The sequence below is a fragment of the Bradysia coprophila genome, unplaced genomic scaffold (genome assembly GCF_014529535.1).
Source record: "Bradysia coprophila strain Holo2 unplaced genomic scaffold, BU_Bcop_v1 contig_732, whole genome shotgun sequence".
Classification (NCBI taxonomy): domain Eukaryota; kingdom Metazoa; phylum Arthropoda; class Insecta; order Diptera; family Sciaridae; genus Bradysia; species Bradysia coprophila.
In genome coordinates this window covers 4,915,687-4,940,149 of record NW_023503972.1, presented here as the reverse complement: position 1 = coordinate 4,940,149, position 24,463 = coordinate 4,915,687, and the positions used below count along the sequence as shown (strand labels likewise).

At 36.5% G+C, this 24,463-nt stretch overlaps 1 protein-coding gene across 5 annotated transcripts in view; it reads left to right on the top strand.

Annotated features, from left to right (window-relative positions):
• LOC119084264 (visual system homeobox 1-like) overlaps positions 1-24,463 on the top strand; it is a 94,417-nt gene that overhangs the window by 18,056 nt on the left and 51,898 nt on the right. For all 5 annotated transcript variants that reach the window (XM_037194178.1, XM_037194176.1, XM_037194173.1 and 2 more), the window contains exon 2: positions 14,945-14,998. In XM_037194178.1, coding sequence (XP_037050073.1) covers positions 14,945-14,998 — 54 coding nt within the window. The remainder of the gene's footprint in view (positions 1-14,944; positions 14,999-24,463) is intronic.

Sequence of the window (24,463 nt, the reverse complement as noted above, 5' to 3'; positions counted from 1 at the left end):
TATTTGTGCGAAATCCACTTAATAAACGCTAATCGGCTTAAAAAGCGTTATTCCATCGAAACAGAGCGAAAAAATCGAATCCCCGTATCCAAATTATCAAAAAGGTAAAAAATTGCATTTTCGACCTCTGTGCCGGCGGCGGGGCGTCCACCACCAAAAATTTATATGCGTTCCAACGGGCTTGACTCACCCGTCAATATGAGCCATATATCAAAAAAATGCCATCAGAAATGGTCAAACGGCAAGCAAAAACATTTTTGCTTCACTGTGCTTTGGAGTAGCTTCGAAGTGACCCATTTGAAGAGTGTTTGTGCGGCGGAAAACATAACCACCACGGCGTGTGAGGTGTCTAATGAAAGCTCAGGACCTGCTCTATCGAATAGAGAAAGAATCCCGTTACCACAGTCCCCCTGATCCGCACAGCAAGTGCGAAAGTGTTCCCGACCCTAAGTTTCCATTTCACTTCCAAAGTGTTTTCACCCAAAATTGAAACTGTACCACAACGTGTTTGGTATCGTTGGATAGGTCTTGAACGTGCCGTCATTTTGAGCCCACACACACTGTGCACCAACCGATGCACTGGCTGCAAATGGTCAAAAACCAAAAGTCGACCGAAAGTTAAAAAAAAATTTTTTTCACTTTTCTCAAAAATGTCCCTTATGGATTGATTGAGTCATATATGTATCGATCGGGCTGTTCCAGTGGACGAATAAGTGAAAATATGAAGAAAAAGTATGGAGTCATTTTTGAGCAAAAAATTTTTCACTAACGTAAAATGACCATTTTCAGTTTTTGAGTAATATCTCGCCGAAGACAAAGCCAAATGGGTCGATGTTTGGTATCTACGTGTCGGTCATGAAAATCTGCGTCGATCCATGGCACCTCCGGGTGCCGACGCACCCATCATACCCCTACCAAAATTCGCAATGTAAGCTGTATTCTATCGAAAAACAGTCAAAAATCGTAAAAAATGATTTTTTTCAAAATTTTTTCACCACTATCATGTCGGGCGGTTCCCGCCCGACGTTCTGAGACATAGTTGAAAAAATGGAAAAAAAATTAGTCAAAAAAATATCGGCCCAATTTTAGTACGTAACCCATCTCGCGGGTCTAACAAACACCCCCAGGGGCACAGCTACCCCGGGGAATGTGCTCTGGCCTTCGGCCATCGCACATTAGAGGTGCCCTCAAACACCCATTAAGAAAGATAACTAGCCTTTGTTTCTATTAGCGACGGAGATGATGGTGAGCATATGATAATGATGATAAGATATGATCAATGATGATGATATATGATCTATGATGGGATATGATCTATGATGGGATATAATCTACGATGGGATATGTGCTATGATGGGATATGTGCTACGATGGGATATGTGCTATGATGGGATATGTGCTATGATGGGATATGTGCTACGATCAGATATGTGTTACGATGAGATAGGATTGATAATGAGATACGATTCATGATTAGTACAATACATAGACGATATCCGTCCACAGTAAAATATGCAAACAGAATGATCGAAGCACAGTGGGAGACGGCGCTGAAGGCAGCAAAGCTGCCTTAAAAAACTGATCCTAGTTGCTGTCCGGGGGGGGGGGAGTTGGGCTTCATAGTTGAGTGTTGCGTTCCGTTCTTTTTTTTTTGGAAAAAAGAAGTTAAAAAATGTTGTATAAGGGAAAATCCCAACGGGCCCTTTTATTAATTATTTTTAGTTCAATATAAAAAAAGGAAAAACTCTTTGGCTTTGTTCGGCTAATTTTGTAAAAGGAACAATTTGTTGTGATCTGTCCATTTGACATTCTCCCCGCATTTTGTAAAAGGGAAAATTAAATGAATTTGTTATATTAGATTTTGTAAAAGGAAAAATTTGATTTCTTCGTTCAATTAGAAATTTTTCCAACATTGTGTAAATGGTTCAATTAGCGATTTTTGTGCTCATTTTGTAAAAGGAAAAATTCGATGTGATCGATCCATTAGAAATTTTGCTCACATTTTGAAAAATAAAAATTTGAAAATTGTCTCTACATTTTGTAAAAGTGAATATTGCTTGGTTTTGGGTTATTAGCGACTTTTCGGTTCACTTAGTAAAAGGAAAAAATCGAAAGTCTCCCCACATATTGTAATAGGGAAAATTCAATGATTTTACTGTTCATTTTGTGAAAGGAACAATTGGAAATTCTCCCCACATTCTGTAAAATGAAATATTCTTTAGCTTTGCTAAATTAGTGACTTTTCGGTTCGTTCCGTAAAAGGGAAAATTGGAAATTCTATCAACATTTTGTAGAAGGGAAAATTCAATGAATTTGTGGAATTAGCGTTTTGAGCTCATTTTGTAAAAGGGAAAATTCGTTGTGGTGGATCCATTGGAAATTCTCATCACGTTCTGTATAAGGAATTATTCCATGATTGTGGTCAATTAGAAATTCTCTTCATATTTTCTAAAATGGAATATTCTTTGGCTTTACTAAGTTAGCGACTTTTCGGTTCAATTCGTAAAAGGGAAAATTGGAAATTCTCCCAACATTTTGTAGAAGGGAAACTTACATCAATTTGTTGAATTAGCGATTTTCCTGTTCAATTCAAAAATCTGAAAAAATTGGAAATTTTCACAATATTTTGTAAAATGGAATGTCTTTTGGTTTCGCTAAATTAGCGATTTTTCGCTTCATTTCGTAAAACCAATAATTCTATGTGATCAATACATTAGAAATTTTGCTCACATTTTGTAAAAATAAAAATTTGAAAATTCTCTCTACATTTTGTAAAAGGGAATAGTGCTTGGTTTTTGGTTATTAGCGATTATTCGGTTCATTTAGTAAAAGGAAAAATTCGAAATTCTCCACACATATTGTAGAATGGGAACTTTCATAAATTTGTTGAATTAGCGATTTTCCAGCTCATTTTGTAAAAGGGAAAGTTCGTTGTGGTCGTTCCATTAGAAACATTCTCATCACGTTTCGTATCAGGAATTATTCCATGATTTTGGTCAATTAGAAATTCTCCCCATATTTTCCAAAATGGAATATTCTTTGGCTTTGCTAAATTAGCGTTTTTTTCGGTTCATTTGGTGAAAGGAAAAATTGCAAATTCTCCCAACATTTAGTAGAAGGGAAAATTCAATGACTTTCCTGTTCATCTTGTAAAAGGAACAATTGGAAATTCTCCCCACATTCTGTAAAATGGAATATTCTTTAGCTTTGCTATTATTAGTGACTTTTCGGTTCGTTTCGTAAAACGGAAAATTGGAAATTCTACCAACATTTTGTAGAAGGGAAAATTCAATGAATTTGTGGAATTACCGGTTTTTGAGCTCATTTTGTAAAAGGGAAAATTCGTTGTGGTCGTTCATTAGAAATTCTCATCACGTTTTGTATAAGCAATAATTGCATGATTGTGGTCAATTAGAAATTCTCTTCATATTTTATAAAAATGGAATATTCTTTGGCTTTACTAAATTAACGACTTTTCGGTTCAATTCGTAAAAGGGAAAATTGGAAATTCTCCCAACATTTTGTAGAAGGGAAACTTACATCAATTTGTTGAAATAGCGATTTTCCTGTTTAATTCAAAAATCGGAAAAAATTGGAAATTCTCCCCATATTTTGTAAAATGGAATATTCTTTGGCTTTGCTAAATTAGCGACTTCATCCTAAAACGATCCTAAAACCAATAATTCTATGTGATCTTGTCCAATTTTTCTAGAGAAAAAAAAAATAGAAATTTCAGTGTAGAAAATGACGTAGTGAGTGGGGGTTCCACCCCCACACCCCCGGGCCTCCGGCTATCAGATTAGCATTGACGATGGTAACGTATTAAGGAAAATGCAATTTTTCCCTTTTCCATTAGCGAACTTCCGATTCATTTTCTAATAGGAAAAATTCAATCCATTACTCTATATGTGTTCTTGGATATAAGCGATATTTTTCAGTTTCATAAATGTTGACCGGAAAGTGTGAAACGTACTGCCGTTATACAGCTGTTGACAGTGGTAACCCAATGAAAAATAAACGACCATTTCACAGTCCATGAGCGCACAAAAAATTCATTAAAAGTAACCACACCGACAATTTTCCATTGTTTCCACAGCCGATATTCGTGCGAAATGCACTTAATAAACGCTAATCATCTTAAAAAGCGTTAATCCGTCGAAACAGACCAAAAAAATCGATTCCCCGCACTCAAAATATCAAAAAGGCAAAAAATTGCATTTTCGACCGCTGTGCCGGCAGTAGAGTGTCCACCACCAACAAATTTATATGCGTTCGAACGGGCTTGACCCACCCGTCAATATGAGCCATATATCAAAGAAATGCCATCAGAAATGGCCAAACGGCAAGCAAAAATATTTTTGCTTCACTGTGCTTTGGAGTAGCTTCGAAGTGACCCATTTGAAGAGTGTTTGTGCGGCGGAAAACATAACCACCACGGCGTGTGAGGTGTCTAATGAAAGCTCAGGACCTGCTCTATCGAATAGAGAAAAAAAATGGTTACCACAGTCCCCCTGATCCGCACAGCAAGTGCAAAAGTGTTCCCGACCCTAAGTTTCCATCTCACTTCGGAAGTGTTTTCACCCAAAATTGAAACTGTACCACAACGTGTTTGGTATCGTTGGATAGGTGTTGAACGTGCCGTCATTTTAAGCCCACACACACCGTGCACCGACTGATGCACTGGCTGCAAATGGTCAAAAACCAAAAGTCCATCAAAAGTCAAAAAATTTTTTTTTTCACTTTTCTCAAAAATGTCTCCAATGGATTTATTGAGTCATATATGTATCGATCGGGCCGTTCCAGTCGAGGCTAAGGTGAAAATATGAAGAAAAAAAATCGCACAGTTTTTGAGCAAAAAATTTTTCACTAACGTAAAATGACCAAATTTAGTTTTTGAGTAATATCTCCTCGAAGACAAAGCCCAATGGGTCGATGTTTGGTATCTACGTGTCGCTCATGAAAATCTGCGTCGATCCATGGCACCTCCGGGTGCCGACGCACCCATCATACCCCTACCAAAATTCGCAATGTAAGCTGTATTTCATTCATTTTCACTCAAAAATCGTAAAAAATGATTTTTTTCAAATTTTTTTCGCCACTATCATGTCGGGCGGTTCCCGCCCGACATTATGAGACATAGTTAAAAAAATGAAAAAAAAATCGGTCGAAAAAATTTCGCACAAATTTTAGTATAAAACCCATCTCGCGGGTCTAACAAACACCCCCAGGGGCACAGCTACCCCGGGGAATGTGCTCTGGCCTTCGGCCATCGCACATTAGAGGATACGACAAACACCTATTAAGAAAGATAACTAGCCTTTGTTTCTATTAGCGACGGAGATGATGGTGAGCATATGATAATGATGATAAGATATGATCAATGATGATGATATATGATCTATGATGGGATATGATCTATGATGGGATATAATCTACGATGGGATATGTGCTATGATGGGATATGTACTATGAATGAAGGGATATGTGCTATGATGGGATATGTGCTATGATGGGATCTGTGCTATGATGGCATATGTGCTATGATGAGATATGATTGATAATGAGATAGGATTGATAATGAGATACGATTCATGATTAGTACAATACATAGACGATATCCGTCCACAGTAAAATATGCAAACAGAATGATCGAACCACAGTGGGAGACGGCGCTGAAGGCAGCAAAGCTGCCTTAAAAAACTGATCCTAGTTGCTGTCCGGGGGGAGTTGGGCTTCATAGTTGAGTGTTGCGTTCCGTTATTTTTTTTTTGAAAAAAGAAATAAAAAAAGGTTGTATAAGGGAAAATCCTAACGGACCCTTCATTAATTATTTTTAGTTCAATCTAAAAAAAGAAAAACTCTTTGGCTTTGTTCGGTTAATTTTGTAAAAGGAACAATTCGTTGTGATCGTTCCATTTGACATTCTCCCCGCATTTTGTAAAAGGGAAAATTAAATGAATTTGTTATATTAGCGATTTCCGGCTCATTTTGTAAAAGGAAAAATTTGATTTCTTCGGTAATTTAGAAATTTTTCCAACATCGTGTAAATGGTTCAATTAGCGATTTTTGAGCACATTTTGTAAAAGGAAAAATTCGATGTGATCGATCTATTAGAAATTTTGCTCACATTTTGAAAAATAAAAATTTGAAAATTGTCTCTACATTTTGTAAAAGTGAATATTGCTTTGTTTTGGGTTATTAGCGACTTCTCGGTTCATTTTGTAAATGAACAATTGGAAATTCTTCCCACATTCTGTAAAATGGAATATTCTTTAGCTTTGCTAAATTAGTGACTTTTCGGTTCGTTTCGTAAAATGGAAAATTGGAAATTCTACCAACATTTTGTAGAAGGGAAAATACAATGAATTTGTGTAATTACCGGTTTTTGAGCTCATTTTGTAAAAGGGAAAATTCGTTGTGGTGGATCCATTGGAAATTCTCATCACGTTTTGTATAAGGAATTATTCCATCATTTTGGTCAATTAGAAATTCTCCCCATATTTTCTAAAATGGAATATTCTTTGGCTTTGCTAAATTAGCGATTTCTCGCTTCATTTCATAAAATCAATAATTCTATGTTAGAAATCTTGTCCATTTTTTCTAAAGAAAAAAATTAGAAATTTCAGTGTAGAAGATGACGTTATGAGTGGGGGTTCCACCTCCACACCCCCGGGCCTCCGGCTATCAGATTTGTATTGACGAAAGTAACGTATTTCAATTTTTCCGTTTTCAATTAGCGAATTTCCAATAGGAAAAATTCGATGCGATCGATACATTACTCTATATGTGTAAGCAATATTTTTCAGTTTCATAAATGTTCGTTTCATTTTGTAAAAGGAACAATTTGTTGTGATTGGTTCATTGGATATTCTTCCCGCATTTTGTAAAAGGGAAAATTGCTTGGTTTTGGGTTATTAGCGATTTTTCGATTCATTTAGTAAAAGGTGAATATTCTCTGCCGATTTATTTGTTGAATTTGTAAAACGGAAAATTCGATGCGATCGTTCATTTTTTTGTAAAAGGAAAAATTGGAAATTCTCTCCACATATTGTTGAAGGGAAAATTCAATGAATTTGTGGAATTAGCGATTTTTGAGCTCATTTTGTTATAAGGAAAATTCGTTGTGGTCGTTCCATTAGAAATTCTCATCACGCGTTGTATCAGGAATGATTCCATGATTTTGGTCAATTAGAAATTCTCCCCATATTTTCTAAAATGGACTATTCTTTGGCTTCGCCAAATTAGCGATTTTCGGTTCGATTCTCAAAAGGTAAAATTGGAAATTCTTCCGACATATTGCTAAAAGGAAAATTCAATGATTTTGTTGAAATAGCGATTTTCCTGTTTAAGTAAAAAATCGGAAAAAATTGGAAATTCTCACAATATTTTGTAAAATGGAATATTCTTTGGGTTCGCTAAATTAGCGATTTTTCGCTTCATTTCGTAAAACCAATAATTCTATGTGATCAATACATTAGAGATCTTGTCCACTTTTTGTAGAGAAAAAAAATAGAAATTTCAGCGTAGAAAATGACGAAAGTAACGTATTGATCGTTTTCAATAGCGAATTTCCTATACATTTTCTAATAGTCAAAATTCGATCCGATCCGATCCATTACTCTATATGTGTTCTTGGATATAAGCGATATTTTTCACTTTCATAAATGTGGGCCCGAAAATGTGAAACGTACTGCCGTTACACAGGTGTTGACAGTGGCAACACAATAAAAAAGAAACGACCATTTCACAGTCCATGAGCGCACAAAAATTTCATTAAAAGTAACCACACCGACAATTTTTCATTGTTTCCACAGCCGATATTCGTGCGAAATGCACTTAATAAACGGTTATCATCTTAAAACGCGTTAATCCGTCGAAACAGAGCGAAAAAATCGATTCCCCACACTCAAAATATCAAAAAGGTAAAAAAATGCATTTTCGACCGCTGTGCCGGCGGCGGAGTGTCCACCACCAAAAATTTATATGCGTTCGAACGGGCTTGACTCACCCGTCAATATGAGCTATATATCAAAGAAATGCCATCAGAAATGACCACACGGCAAGCAAAAACATTTTTGCTTCACTGTGCTTTGGAGTAGCTTCGAAGTGACCCATTTGAAGAGTGTTTGTGCGGCGGAAAACATCATGACTATGGCGTGTGAGGTGTCTAATGAAAGCTCAGGACCTGCTCTATCGAATAGAGAAAGAATCCCGTTACCACAGTCCCCCTGATCCACACAGCAAGTGCAAAAGTGTTCCCGACCCTAAGTTTCCATCTCACTTCCAAAGTGTTTTCTCCCAAAATTCAAACCGCACCATATCGTGTTTGTAATCGTTAGATAGGTCTTGAACGTGCCGTCATTTTGAGCCCACACACACCGTACACCGAGCGATGCACTGGCTGCAAATGGTCAAAAACCAAAAGTCCATCAAAAGTCAAAAAAATTTTTTTTTCACTTTTCTCAAAAATGTCCCCTTTGGATTTATTGAGTCATATATGTATCGATCGGGCCGTTCCAGTCGATTCTAAGGTGAAAATATGAAGAAAAAAAATCGCACAGTTTTTGAGCAAAAAATTTTTCACTAACGTAAAATGACCATTTTCAGTTTTTGAGTAATATCTCCTCGAAGACAAACCCGAATGGGTCGATGTTTGGTATCTACGTGTCGGTCATGAAAATCTGCGTCGATCCATGGCACCTGCGGGTGCCGACGCACCCATCATACCCCTACCAAAATTCGCAATGTAAGCTGTATTTCATTCATTTTCACTCAAAAATCGTAAAAAATGATTTTTTTCAAATTTTTTTCGCCACTATCATGTCGGGCGGTTCCCGCCCGACATTATGAGACATAGTTAAAAAAATGAAAAAAAAATCGGTCGAAAAAATATCGGCCCAATTTTAGTACGTAACCCATCTCGCGGGTCTAACAAACACCCCCAGGTGCACAGCTACCACGGGGAATGTGCTCTGGCCTTCGGCCATCGCACATTAGAGGTGCCCTCAAACACCCATTAAGAAAGATAATTAAGTTTTTCCAACAATAAAAAAATCTAAAAATCTTCAACAGAAGTAAGATAAATACAGGAATTATAGAAAGTCATACGGTTCAACAGCCGAATCATCACTATTTCACTACCTTATGAAAATACACTCTATACCGACGGCTAATCCGCAATGTAAACAAAAATATGGCAATTTTGCTGTAGCCAAAATCTCTTTTAAAAAAACAACAACACGCCAATTTGCCTGAACGATTTTTTTTTTGAGAATTTTCTCTAAATACTTCAACAAATATCAAATTTCCGAATATAATACGGATGAAAAAAGTGTTGAATTTATCTTTTTACTCTTGTATTACACGGATGTTAACAATGTGATTTTCGGTTTCGGTATAATTATCTCATTCTTGTGGTACGTTTTGTTGTTGTTGCCATCGTCTGACATGAACAGAGCGAATGAGTGAGCACATAGATTTTGTTTATGTAGCGTTCGAAATGAGTGGTAAATAAAGGAGCAGCAGCTGGTATATCATAAGGCGGTCTATTTACATGATGAAATTTTCAGAAATGCATTCAACATAATATGGAGACGAAAGTGAGAAATTATGATTGATGAAAGGATGGAATATGGCATTAGGGACAATTCATCTTGTATTTAAGCTATTTTGTTTCTGTAACAATAATCTCAATTGGTACAGAATTAACTCTTTTTCTCAGTTCGTTGAAGTGAATTGCTTTTATATTCGAAAAAAGGGAATGATTTCCCGTTATAGACGAGGTAAATAGATTGCATAGAGTGATTTTGTTGTTGTTGTATCAAGTAATTTTTAGATGGAAATGGATCTAGATGATATAGATCTTGGCTTTTGAGCAATTTATGTGCATGACTTAGTTAAAATGATAGGACTTCCCAGCCCAACCTTTGAAAAATTTGTATCAGATTTTATTGGTTGTGTTAGCTCAAAATCATCTGCAATCGACAACAAAAACACAATAAGTGTCCAGCTTCGTTTAGTGCTCTCTTATAATAGTGAAATGTATAATAAAAATATTTGAAGTAATAGATTTTCATACACTAGGAGATACTTTACACAAAAAAAGTAGTAGATTTGATGACTTTATTGCGATACAGTTCCTATTTCTAGTTTCTATTTCATTTGTCATTAGTATAATTGTAGTGCGGTTGACAATTGCAATTTTACGTACAGAACCAGTGGCCTCACATCAAAAAATTTATGCAACTCCAACTGGATGATACATGATTTTTTAGCCGCACGACATGTGTTGTTGACCGAGTTGTAAACGATTTTTTAAGTCGCAGGCCGAATGTGACAATACGCATTGTGTGCCGTTTAGCAACAAACGTACAAATCAACAGGGTTTTCAATATGAAGTTAATAGGTCAAAGAATGGACTGAACCATTCAATAGTTTTTAGGGAATTTAATACCCTTAAAATAGACCCTGCTTCAGGTTCAGTATTAATGCATACTTGCAAAGGACTTCTGCCACTGCATCTCTTTTACACTAAGTTTTCTTATGTCTTTTTTGGCAAATTTGATGCACCTTTTCGCTTAACAATTCAGTTCATCAACTAAAAACTGAAATATTTTGAAAAGTTCCACGACGAAATGCTCTAATTGAACCGATACCTTTAACAACTACATCGAAACCATCATCGCAATCGCTGTGTGTAATTAACTTACACATTTCGATTCGAGATCGTTGATATCAATTCGTATCAATTTGTAAACGATTCACACCAATTACATTAATAGCTGAGCGGCACTGTACAGAACCACCATCAATGCGTTTATAACAACTTTAACTCGAACACAAATTACTCAATTAATTTTATCAAAAATTGCTATTTGAATACATTTAAAGGCAACAGAGCACAGTACATGTTGAAAAGCAACAAGAATTCGAAACTAATAATAATAAAAAAAAGGCATCTACCATATCTACCAACCACAAAACCCACAAAACTATTCCGCTTATTTTCTCATAAATCTTCCCGCGTTCGTGTTATTTAATAATATAAAACCCAATTATCATATTTTGATATGTTAATAAATAACAAAAGGGAAATAAATATGTGTACTCATCATCATCATCATCTTCATGGGCATTCTCTTCTACATACGAAACGACCGACACGACTGCGTTTGGGAATATTGAGAGTGATATTTGACTGAAAGAAAAATTCAATAAATTCAATTGTTCAACGCCATAATAGCATTCAACCAAAAATAGTTTTGTGCGGCGTTTAATATTATACAAAATACATCGACTGACGTCACCCTTTTGATCCTCTTTTTATTGGCTCCGACCCTAATTATACGTATTAGCGCTTCTTCATCCATACCAATCCGTACAATGTCTGTTTTTATTACTTCAAATTTTCTTCGTCTTTTTTTTTCTTTCTTCATTTTATTCATTCTTCTTCCACAATATTTATAAGTTGATGCATGGTTAACATCGAGAGAGATATGTGTGTCTTTAATTCTATAACATTATATTGTAGACACTCATCATCACCTCTTACAACCGTCGTTCTTCTTCTTTTTTTTTTTAAATTCCATTTTATTAAAAGACTGATGTCAAATTAATTTCTGATATTTAATTTGTTTTGTGTGTTGTGTTATTTAAATTGGAAATATGTTGAATGGCTGGCGGTGAATGTAATTCGCTTTATAATCCGAATTAATTACATTATTAAATTTTTCTTCTGTTGATTCGAATAAATGTTTTGAAGGCAGTTAAGTAGTTGGAATTCTCGATAAAAATAACACACAAAAAAATAGCAAACACCTTGTTATTATAACAAACACCGTGTGTGCACGTATATCTCTTCCAATAACGTATAGTACGAAAAGAAGATACTCTGTGCAGTGGATTCGACCAAGGTCTTACATTGTCTCAGGTTGAGCAGATCACTGGGGGACAAGGCATGAAAATAATTATTTGAGCAGTTAGCACCACTACTAACACTATGATAAGCACATTTCGTAGTCAGATGAATTCTTCTGAAAATCGACTATTGAAATTGGACCCATTTTTGTTCGGGATAGTTTATGTATGGCTTGAAGTGGTCTTGAGGCCCAGACGTTGAAACTACTCTCATTTTTTTTGTCTCCATGAGTAGTCGAGTAGTGGACTTCTTAAAATCGAACAATGACATTGCCTGGTCCGGATACCATTGTCGTTAGAAGGGAGCGACCTGCATGTCTGTGGGTTCATTGGGAAGCTAAGATCAATTACTTCCCAGTCTTGTATTGTTTCTGAAAAATTTCGTGTTAAATGAGAGTCATTTCGATGTCTGGACTCAAAAACCTTTCAGGAATATGAAAACCATCCCGAAGAAAAATGGGTTCGATTTTCCGATGAATCCATGCAACTGTTCCAGTGTAACAAAGTCTTTAGTGATGCAAATATTTTACAATATAGCAGTCAAAAGGATTATTTCCGTCTCTACTCATTGATCAGGCAATCATTTCCGTGTCTCTTCAGAAAGTTAGTAAAACTTCTAATGTTACGATCATCATAATAGTCATCTGTTACCGACAGCAAAGATAAAAATGAGCGTTGACCTCGAGGTTGATCTACGGTTGGAATGATGTTACATTCGTTAACATAACAATCGAAGTGAGAGATTTTGCATCATGGACATATCGGAGTTATATTTTTTATCGCAGCAACGAATAAATATTTTAAACCACATCGTTGGTCCAATAAGTTTCAGACTGACTCTTTAGACTTATTCTTTTGACTGAAAGTCATTGTCTTATGAAAGAAAATACCCTTAAATGTCCGTAACGCTAAGTTCACTTTGATATTTTGAAAATGTTCTACATTGGCAAAAAACGTTAAATACAGAAAACGTCCGTGGACTCGATAACTCGAGTAATTCTTTACCGATTTGCAAAATTTTGGTTTTAATCGAAGGAGAATGAAAATCATGAGGTTAAGTTCGTAGATGGGCAATATTGGGGTAATGAGATGGGAGTAATTCTCAAGAGAATTTTATTCCTTGTTACCGCGATAACTTCCCTAATTCTTATCCGATTTTCAAAGATTTTGTGTTATTCGACGAAGATTGAAATTCTTGAGGTTAAGTTTGCAGATGGATAATGTTAGAACAACGAGATGGGAGAAATTCTACACAGACGCTTTTCCTTGTGGACTCGATAGCTCGAGTAATTCTTTACCGATTTTCAAAATTTTGGTTTTAATCGACGGAGAATGAAAATCATGAGGTTGAGTTCGTAGATGGGCAATATTGGAGTAATGAGATGGGAGTAATCCTCAAGAGATTTTTTTACTTGTTACCGCGATAACTTCCATAATTCTTATCCGATTTTCAAAGATTTTGTCTTAATCGACGAAGATTGAAACTCTTGAGGCTGAGTTTGCAGATGGATAATGTTCGAACAACGAGATGGGAGAAATTCTACACAGACGCTTTCTCTTGTTACCGCGCGATAACTTGAGTAATTTTTACCCGATTTTCAAATTTTTTGTTTTAATTGACAGAGAATGATATTGGAGTAGTGAGTTTGGAGTAATTGTAAATATAACTCGTTATACCACGACATTTTTGCAACGGATTTCCAGAAAAATTTCTTATTTGACGAGTTGTGAAATTCTGGATTTCTGGTCTAACAATTAAGAAGTACTTCCCAAAAGAGTTTTTGCTTGCTTGCTTGAGAAACTGATAGCTCTAGTAATTCTCAGAGGCTTCAAAAAATCAATTTCGACCAGTAGCGTAATTCATGTGGTTAAACTCGAACATTGGAATTTAATCGGACTAGTAATCTGGGATATACGACAATTTTTGCGTGAAATCCGTATTCTAAAAAAGAATTTTTTTCGTTCCTAAAATGTTTGAACGAGTGTGAACTTTGCGGCCAGAGCGAAGCGAGGGCCGTAATTCACACGAGTTTTATTTTTTCAAGAGGTAGGCAAGAAATACGCCACCTTTTCAGCGCTTTTAGTAGACTATATAGGAGACTCATATTAGGAGTAAAACGTACGTCGCTAGACCTTCCACTCATTGCGCTTTTTAGGAGACAATATTCAATCGTTGTAAATATTGTTTGTTTGTATTCTTCTCAGTGTATGACAAACATACTCAAAAATGCCTCTCCTGATCACATCGTGTTATAATTTCCTATTTTTCATGTTTAGGCTTATGAATATTTGAACGAGTGTGAACTTTGCGACCAGAGCGAAGCGAGGGCCGTAATTCACACGAGTTTAATTTATTCAAGAGGAAGGCAAGAAATATGCCATTTTAAAAGAGTTTTTAAGTACTCATACTTATTGGATGTAAAACATCGCTCGCTGAACCTTCGATTCACGCAGCTCAAGAGACCATTCTTGTTTCGCTTTTTCATCTGACTATAATTTTGTGTTTTTCAAAACAACAGCTTTTTTAAAAATGGTAAGACAACTGAGACTGGAATTATTGAAAGTATTGTTAGTCAGTCAAGGGAAATGACCCACCCAAGTGGTGGGGCCTAGTAATTTGGGAGTAAATTATAAGAAAGATGTCTGACCTGCTCTCTTCATTTCTACCTTCCAAGTATTCAGGATGTTACGAACACGTGCCGAAAATGCATCGAAAAAAAAAAGAAATAATCCGATAATAACAACCACTCATACTACCTTGATTTAACACATTTTGACCCAGAATGCTACATTTATTTGTCGTGAAGTCATCGTCAGTACAATACAAACTGATGCGATGCACAGATAATAATATGATGCGATGGAAGAAAATAAAAATTGTTTAACGAATGCTGGCATAGATCTTGATAATGATTCGTTTCTTTCAACCGTTGTATTGTGGACGGAACGCGTGCAAAAATTAATTTTCATGAAATGAAATATCTTGCACCTGGTTCGGTTTAACTAATAAATTTGTAATTTCTTTCAGGTTTTTCTCACCTGAAGTCATCATTCGCATCGGCAACGAGTCCATGTCTTCCAGGTGAGTGGCGAATATTTTGTCTAATTGAACAACGACTTTGAGAAAGTCAAATGGTCTATGGGTTTTGTTAGTGATGTTGGTGATTAGTCAGGGCGCATATTAAAATAACGGAAAACAGCACCGTAAAAAGAACGTTGTTGTTCAACTCCAGCAGTTTGGTTAATTGTCGAGAGAATAGAAATTGTATTGAAAAAGTATACCACGATAATTTGGTCTCTGATATCAAGGCTATCAAGGATAAACTATTGCCTCTTGAACAGATTTATGACCAATAATGCTAGAGCGGGGATAACAACTCAATCGGTTCAGTGTAGCTCTCTCTTTATGCTATCTACACACTACCCAGTTGTCAGTTTTGAATATGTTTCCATTCTGTTATCGTTCGGCTTTGAGTCCAAGAACAAGCTATTATTGTTGTTAATTCAAATTTCGATGTGAAAGACACTTCCCCATTATGTCGTAATTCGTTTCGCTTCACACATAAAATCCAAATCGAAAAAAAAGAATAATTTGTGCAAAATAATTACTTGTACGCCACACTACACACACAGATCGAATAGTTGTCCATTAATCTATCTGGACATTAGACATGTTAGCCGAATAAATGACCTTAATTAGTGATTTATTACCCCAGCATTTTAAATGTTAGGTATGTTCGCCGAATATAAAAAGGGGTTACGAAGCTACAATCGAACACTTGTATGCTGGGGCTGCTTATGCGGATAATGCTATGCGATAAAAGTAGAACTTTATCGTATTGTGTGTGTTATAATTCGTACGGAAGGTACAGCACTATTTTACAGGATATTATTGTCCTTTAAATCCTCTAATATGTTGTAAGTTGGAATGTTTGCGTTTCATTACCGAGTCAATTGCATGCTATAAGATATAAGTGGAACAAGGGTGTTAGCCTTTCGCAATTTAATGTGTATGTGCACATAACTACCAGTCTCTTAATTACGTACCTTCTTCCACATATGGATTGGATATACACACATGTACGTAGTACACGTTCCAACCAGTTTCAAAAATGAGAACGAAATAGCTTAAGAGGGTAACTTATTGCCATTGATTAATTAAATTCACTATAAATTTTATAATGTTGAGCGCTGAGAGAGTGAGACTAGCGGAGACTAATGGCTTATATGTTTTTGCCATAATACTTTCTGGAATTTTCAACTACAAATTTATTGTTTGTTTTAACGGGAAAATTATCCCCGTATCTGAATTACACCGAAAAGATCGGTTTTGCCATATCATTATACATAACATGTAGATGGAATGGATGATGCGAGAGTATAGTGCGATGAAAAGTTAAAATTTATTTGGATTATATGAACCATTTCGTGTAGATGTGGGTCATTGGCCCTATTAATTTCGGTTTTGTTAAGTACTCATTAAGGAGCAAACTCTGACAGAATATTGCGACAAGCTTTATTGTTAATCCAGAAATTCCAATTACGGTTGGCTGATTTATTCTTGATTCGGTGTACACTGTAACACATTGTAGGACAAATACTTGACTCTCGATGTGGATAAGTAATATGGTTTTCTTATTGATGGAAATAAGATGTGTCTAGAGCAAAGTGTACGTCTAAGATTTTTTAAGATTCGATTTTCTTAAATTGAAAGTCCTAGACAATAATCGAGAATTCATCTGGCCGTCTTCTCGCTACTCGCTACTACTTTGCCCGCGTTAAAGAATCCACTTTCGTATTTCAGCTGTTGTGACTACTGTTCCTCTCCGTTTCTTTGATTTATCTCATTTCTAAGCGTACTCTAGACAATAATCGCAAGTTCATTTGTGAGAAAATAGCACAATTGTTTTGCCCAGAGGGATTCTTTTGAAAAACAGCCTACCGAAATCGGACGCATTTTCCAGTGGACTTTTTTATATGTGCCTAGAAAGGTATTCAACCCTAGAAGCCAAAACCACTTTCAAAAAAATTCTTTGAAGCTTGTGTGGCTGATGAAAGGGGATCAAAAACTGAAAACTTGCACTTTTCTTACAAAAATTTTCTGCAGTTACACGAGCCGTACAGGGTCGTGTGGGATGTCATTAGAAAGGTAATCACATGCACTATTGAGCCGAATAGAGACTTATTGGTTTTATAATTCATCCACACAGAAATATGTGTAGTTAAAGTTTTCAAATTTTTGTAAGAACAGTGTAAGTCTTCGGCTCAATAGTACATGTGATTACCTTTCTAATGACACCTCACACGACCCTGTACGGCTCGTGTAACTGGAGAAATCTTTGTAAGAAAAAAGCTAATTTCGGCTTTGCATCACCTCCCACTAGCCACACGCCACACAAGCTTTGAAGATTTTGAAAGTGGTTTTGGTTGCTAGGGTCGAAGCCCTTTCTAGGTACATATAAAAAATTCCACTAGAAAATGGGTCCGACTTCGGTAGGCGGTTCTTCAAAAGAATCCCTCACATAAAAGGTCATACTGTCGTACCTCAGCAGTTGTTCATCTCAGTTTCTTGGATTTCACTAATTTGCTATTTCAAATGGCAAGAGAAATCGCAGAAACCAAGGAGAATAGTTTTGAAATTGAGATCTTTTACGTGTGCCAAACAGTGCGTGACGAGTTGCCTTCAAAGACAAGTGCTAAAACACTGATTTTTTTCAACGAGTGGAGATTGTATCAGACGTGATCCCGAAAGCAGGATTTATATCAATGAAAATGTTTTCTCGAGTTTTGATGAATTTTCGCGACTTTTCACGAATTTCGTGATTTCACAGATATTATGAAATGTCACAAAGAAAATTCATGAAAACATTTTTACTAATATGTACCCTACGAGAAAGACAAAGCGTCTTATGAAGACCAAATCAAATAGTTTTTCCATGATGTTATCTGTAGAAGTTTCAGCATTCTTGATAACCAAACATATGCTGCTAGCAATCCCAAATCTCACTAAAACGAAGGTATGATTTACAAAAATTGCAACGAAGACACACCCAACGGCTGTAAATTATATATTAAAAAAAAACAACAACGAACACCTCAACCAAACATTCGGCCATCAAAAAGTTCAATGGCTCATTCAAGTATAATATATGCGACCATCATTCATTTCACAAATTTGCTTTGCACTTCTTTTGTTTTTCTTACGAACAAGGTGCGCAAATTCGCCATTTTGATTGTGTTTAAATTGCACAGAGTGAGGCATGTATGTTTGTGTGTGTGCATGTATGGTTTGAATATCCGCAGAAAAAAACAATAATTCTTATAACCCTAACCATTACCGTTCGAGAGTAAAGTGTGTGCGATTGCCGATTTTTTATTGATTTAAAATTTTTTGTCATCACAAGTCGTGTTGATTTGTATAGAATGAGTATACCATGCAGAACGCCTTTCGAACTCAGATATAGAAATGGATTTTCCATGATTTCAGTATGAGTTGTATTATGATTGGGGTGAAAATTTCAATTTTATTGAAAATTATTCTGAAATTTGTAATTCGCTCGACCGTTTCCGTGTAAATAATTCTGGTCTTGTTTACTTTCTCTTTCATTACAAACAGAGAGTCCAAACTGTCTACCATTCCTGAACATCCCCTATCAATACAAAGTAAACAAAAAGATAGTTTCCAATGCACCGTATCAGTATTGATATTGACTCAAGTGAAACAATTAATGGTCGATCGTTCAGACCACACAGAAAAATTCTTTGAAACAATTTTTGTTTAGCGGTTTTTCGTTTGGATATCACAATGAAATTGAGAAAGTAAACAGTAGAAATGGGTTAATTTAGATCCCCAGGTATAATGCCAGTCGTTATTCTGGATTATTTTTGATTAAACTTTGAAAATATGTTTTTTGTATTGAAAGGAATTTACTGTCACAGCCGAACATTTCACTGGAGGTCATAACAGACTTTTGGTCGAGTTGGAAACTTTATCGAAATATATGTACGTGTTAGGGTGCCAGATGTACGTTTTTCATTCATTTCATCTGTAACTCTGTTCAACTTGTTTTCTTTTTGTTTTAAATGATTTTAGAAGTTCGAACCGATTCTGACTGTAAAATATGATAAAGTAAGGTCCCAGTAAATGCTCGGAACAGATCAGGTTTGACCTGAACCTGATTTAAATCAGTTCCGATTCAGGGTGGACCTGAACCCGAAATTTTTATTTCATGTCTTGCAACTTCAGGTCACGTTCAGGAAATTTTCAGGGTGACCTAAACTTAAACTAAGTCAGACAGTCTTAGTGTCACTAAAATTAGGAGCTTCGAAGATCAGGTGATTCTTTAAATTTCATGAACTCGACTCCTCGACGACCATTTCTTCCGGAGGAGTAGGCCCTCATGGGAAACAAGGTCATTTCAAGAAGAAATAAAGCTCCGTGAAGTATCAGATTTGCACCCAACAGAAGAATATGAGGGAAAAACTTTGAGCTACTGTCAGCCTCTACGTAGTTGGTCTCCAGAAATAATTTTTTGGTCATTGGTAGAGGGAATGTTGCTCTCCTGCTAAAGCAATTTATTAGCTTCATCCCTCAAGTATCCACGTCTCTATGACTGTTTGAAAATCAAGTTTTTTCAAATTTAGCGGGCCTCTGCCGGCTTCACTTGCACTTAGTGTACCACATTTTTGTACAATTGTTATTAGAATTTCAGGCACTATCGATTGAAACCATAACCAGTTATTCACCACTCTCTCTGTAGACAGGATGGGCTATGCACCAATGTCACCGACGGTACGGATGAAAATCAAAAATTTTTGTAGAACCTTGTTCAGGGCTCCGAGCTGACTAATAATATTTATGGGGAAGCAGTAATGAAACAAGAAATGTTTCCTCCATAATTATTTATTTATTGAGATCTGAACTCGATGAGAGCTGAGATGGATCTGCTTCTCTCCGATACATAAACCGTTCTTATATACCAATCTAAATGTCAAATGTACAAATCATGAACGTTCTGGAAAACGTCAAAACTAAATGACAGTTTACAATGAGTGCGTTTAGTGCGCGCGAGACAAATGTGTGCAGTGTTGCCACATAACTCCCCTCTTAGAAAAGACTAGGGATTTTGACAAAATAGAAAGAACTCGCAAAAAAAATGAATCACAAATCAATATCTTAAGCTAAACACAATGTAGAGTTTTTACAAATTAATATAAAGTTTCATATAAAATCGTTGTGCGAAATGTGCTGTGCTGATACATTTGGATTCGTGAGCCACGTGGATCGGAGAGTAGGTACATGTTTGTCCAATTCGCTTGTTGTGCTCCAATAATTTTCAATGGGTTCACTACGGTGGGAACTTGTCGTTGATGCTTCGGATATTCGACTGGAACATATTCGAAAGCGAAAGATTTTGAACTGCCCGGAAACATTCTTTCGTGAAGAAAGCTGAATGTTTGATCGAGGGCTTTTGATTTAAAATCAAAAAATGAATGGCTTGTGATCAGTCTTGCTTGCAGGCTTCCAACCCAATTAGAAGCGCTTGATCAAAGCGTAAACGCATAACGATTCACGATTTTAGGTGGATAGGTGGACAGTCGTTGTATTTGAACTGATTAACTCCACCGATCGCTGCGTTGGTAATATGGAGCTCATATTAGAAAATTGACTTGCTCAGAGTCATAGTAAACGCTTGGAAAATAAATCAACCGTAAGATGCAGGTTGCGTTGGTTGACCGTTTAAGCGAGGGTAGCTTGACGGAGTCTGACGATGAACAAGTTTGAGTTTCTTGTAATCGGAACCAGAACTCTTACATGTACAACGTGTGAGTACGCTGAACGAAGCGAGTACGTGTTAGACATTTGAAACCTTCCGAATAGGGAAGTGGTTTTGACAATGTCAATACGTAAATGGAAACCTTTAGTTATTCCGTATGGAATACGAATATCAACCGAAAGAGGCAGTTTTGCGTTGGTTGACGAGTGCAAAGAGCGGTTTGAAGACCGAATAGGCAGATATTGCTAGCTTAGCAACGTGTTCCGTGAGGGGAACGATCGAAATTGCCGCGGGACATTCAAAGCTGTATACATCATATCTCACAATCAATCGACGATAGCCGACGAAGATTGAGTTTAATAGAGATAGTTGACGGTCAGTCAATTACTTTTAAGGGCAACGTGACCGCCACGAAAAGTGAGAATTAATTACTTGTAAGCGTCAAAGGATGACAGAAAAAGTCAAATCCCGTGCTGTCATAATTCTAAGTGTAATTTTGAAACTTGAAGGTACTCGGAGAAATTGCGAAGCGTGTCTTTGTCGCAGCAACGCTCGAGAGCCGGAGGGCCGATGAGGAAAAATTTCCGGAAAAACGCGTTAGGTTAAGTTTTTAAAAACCATCGGACGACCGAGATGCCATGAGTGAGGTTGAAAACTGATGAACTGGGCTTACGCCAAGTTAGTGAATCAGCATCGATTACCACCAGCGGGTGAACTTATAAACAACAGACACGCGTTGAATAAGCATTCATAATCCGCACAATGATGAAAAAATGTCGTGTTACCGCGCACGGATGTGCTCAAGAATTTAAACGCCTGGCTTGATGCAAAAATGATCATATCTACTGCAATTACCGGAATATAGCAGAAGCTAGGGATTCCCATGCTCGATAGATAATGAGAGCTGACATCGAAAAGCAAATATACTTTTAACCAGGTATTGCTTAGCCTTCCAAAAGTAACGGCTACCAGGCTACTTTCGTGACACAGAGGGTTCTGAGCAGGGAAAGTGAAACCTTTAGTTGGTAAACATTATTGAAGCTTTCAACCTTTAATTTTCGTTCTATCAGGTGGGCTGCGCAGCCGAGTCTGAGTAAGAGAACGAAAGAGCTGAGTTAGAAAATAAATCGCAGGTGGAACCGAGAAACGAGTCGTTTGTCGAAAAAGTTCCAGCTGAGACAAGAAAACTAGTGATGATGGTAGTCAACGGATTCGTGCGATGCAGTAGGACAGGCTTAAACCGTAACTGTGCATAGAAGACACAAAGTCCTGGTCCAATTACTACTCAACGAGTTGAAGAGCTCAACGAACGAAGTGTTGATGCGTAGTTAGGACGTTGGAGCGAAAGTTCTCTTGTCTGTGTCATTAAGTATCTTTAAATTTAATTCGGGTGAACAGTAGCAATTAATTCACGTATGAGCTAAACTGTGTTCCGAGATTAAATAATTTGACTGCGCTTAACGGCTATAGCAGTCTTCATACTTCGACGATCTTATAAAAATTTGACTAACCAATTTGCTAGCAAAAATGAATTGGTTGTAGTCCTGAGTAGGTGTTTTGAGCGACGGGCTCACCTAGTCGATGACGCCATAAAGCAAACAGTACACTACTGTTATCACAGCGTTGAGCTATCAGTGTGACTACCTTCACGTGCTGTGTAAACTTTGCTGAGCGTCAGTCTGACCAACTGAATTTTATGGCTGCAAGCCAGTTAAAATGAATTGGTTGAGAATGTTGCTGAAGAGAAAGGTGCTTTCTCGTTGAGAGCAGAAATTATTCTGATTTATTATGACTGTGTAGCAGTCAGAAGAGTTGCTTGAAGCTACTCGTGATCACCGATATGTTATGACCTTATCAGAAGCCTGACTTGTTCAGAGTAAAAACTTTGTGAACATCGCGTTGACCAATTTGTGTATTTTAGCAGGTAAGATTATGCTAAAATAGAAATTGGTTATAAAAAGACGTGTTCGCAGCATAAGGCTGAACGTCGGGGTCACCAATTTATGGGGAAGCAGTAATGAAACAAGAAATGTTTCCTCCATAATTATTTATTTATTGAGATCTGAACTCGATGAGAGCTGAGATGGATCTGCTTCTCTCCGATACATAAACCGTTCTTATATACCAATCTAAATGTCAAATGTACAAATCATGAACGTTCTGGAAAACGTCAAAACTAAATGACAGTTTACAATGAGTGCGTTTAGTGCGCGCGAGACAAATGTGTGCAGTGTTGCCACATATCCAAAAACATCAAAAGTCCATCGAAATGTTCAGTTAAAATTCATTCAACCGCACCGTGTCTAGCGATGATGTATTCATTTTTTCAGTAGCTCTCACTTCTGTTAGTAATTTAGTACTCAATTTTGTCAAAGAACATCCGAATTCTATCCTGCAAACCACTCTAACGGATAACACTTTTCAAACCGCTACAAAGTGCTCGTCTCCCGATAATATTCCCATCTACACAATTTACTCCATTATTTGTGAATATGGTGAACAACAACAAACTACCACACTTTTTACCAACATCTTCCAGTTAGCATTCGTATCGTTACCTGCATGCACACTATTTCCTTTACCAAGATTCTATTTTCTCTTTTGAATCCGGGATGAAATTCGTAATGCTTAGCTTTAAAGACTCGGGTGTGTCGTAGAGCTGTGCTGTTATACAATATTCGAATGCTATACGACCAATTTGTAATACATATAAATTCGCACATGAGAAATGTATATACCGAGGAATCGAAATAAAATTTTTCCTTTGTGGCAGCTCTACCTCAGTCGATGCGTAAACTGATGCGCCTTTCCTATTTACCATTTTCACGGAAATAATTGGCAACCATTTTTCTTTATAACATCGAAACCGTAGTTAGGTTATACCCTAGTTGTATAATGTTCAATTGTATGATATGCATAACAAGCTAAGTAGAAGAAGAGAAGAAGAAAAAAAAAACAGAAAACCAGTCAGTCAGTCTACTTTTATATATGTTCCATTACATCTATACTAGTGGTTGGTAACGGAATACATATGCTATGTATATTTTGTTCTACTATGTCTATACCGATAAGAATATAAGTGGGTGGTTTGAAGTTAGCTACTGCCGGTGTAGCCATGCCATTATACAAAGCACTTTATATTCCGAGAAGTTATTATTGAATAAAATATGCAAAGTTTATTCTGACAAAAGAGCTTTTACTCAAAATAATTTTTTTTTCCTACTTTGCTTTACACCCCATACAGCTCTGCATAAAATTCCTAATTAAGCTATTTCGTGTATAACTAATTAAAGTAAAAATGTAGCAAAAAAAAAGTTCTTTGATGTAGAAATGGGTACAGGACGTCATTATACATTTTATGGAAAAGTTGAGACGATTTTTGTACGAGAAAAAAAAAACCTGGAATATTGAAACTCGAGCTAATTTTTCCAGTTTTGTTAAGTGGTTGAAATGGCGACAGTCGTCAAGATCGCAATTATTTATAGTGTACTTGACATTTTGTTTATTTTTTGTCTGCCATAGCTTTGCATTTAAATCAGCCATTGAAAATTGTTTAGCTCTTACGAAACTTTGCGAAATATTTATTATTATTTTTCATTGCAAAAATATCTGTAGAGATTAAATCTAATCACATAGCTATGCTGAACGATACCATAACAAAATGGAGGAATGTTTGCGTATTCGTCGCCTTGGTATAACTTTCCCTCCCTAGGGAAAATCTTAACATCACTCGTAATAGTACATTACGCCCGAGGTTCCAAATTTTTATT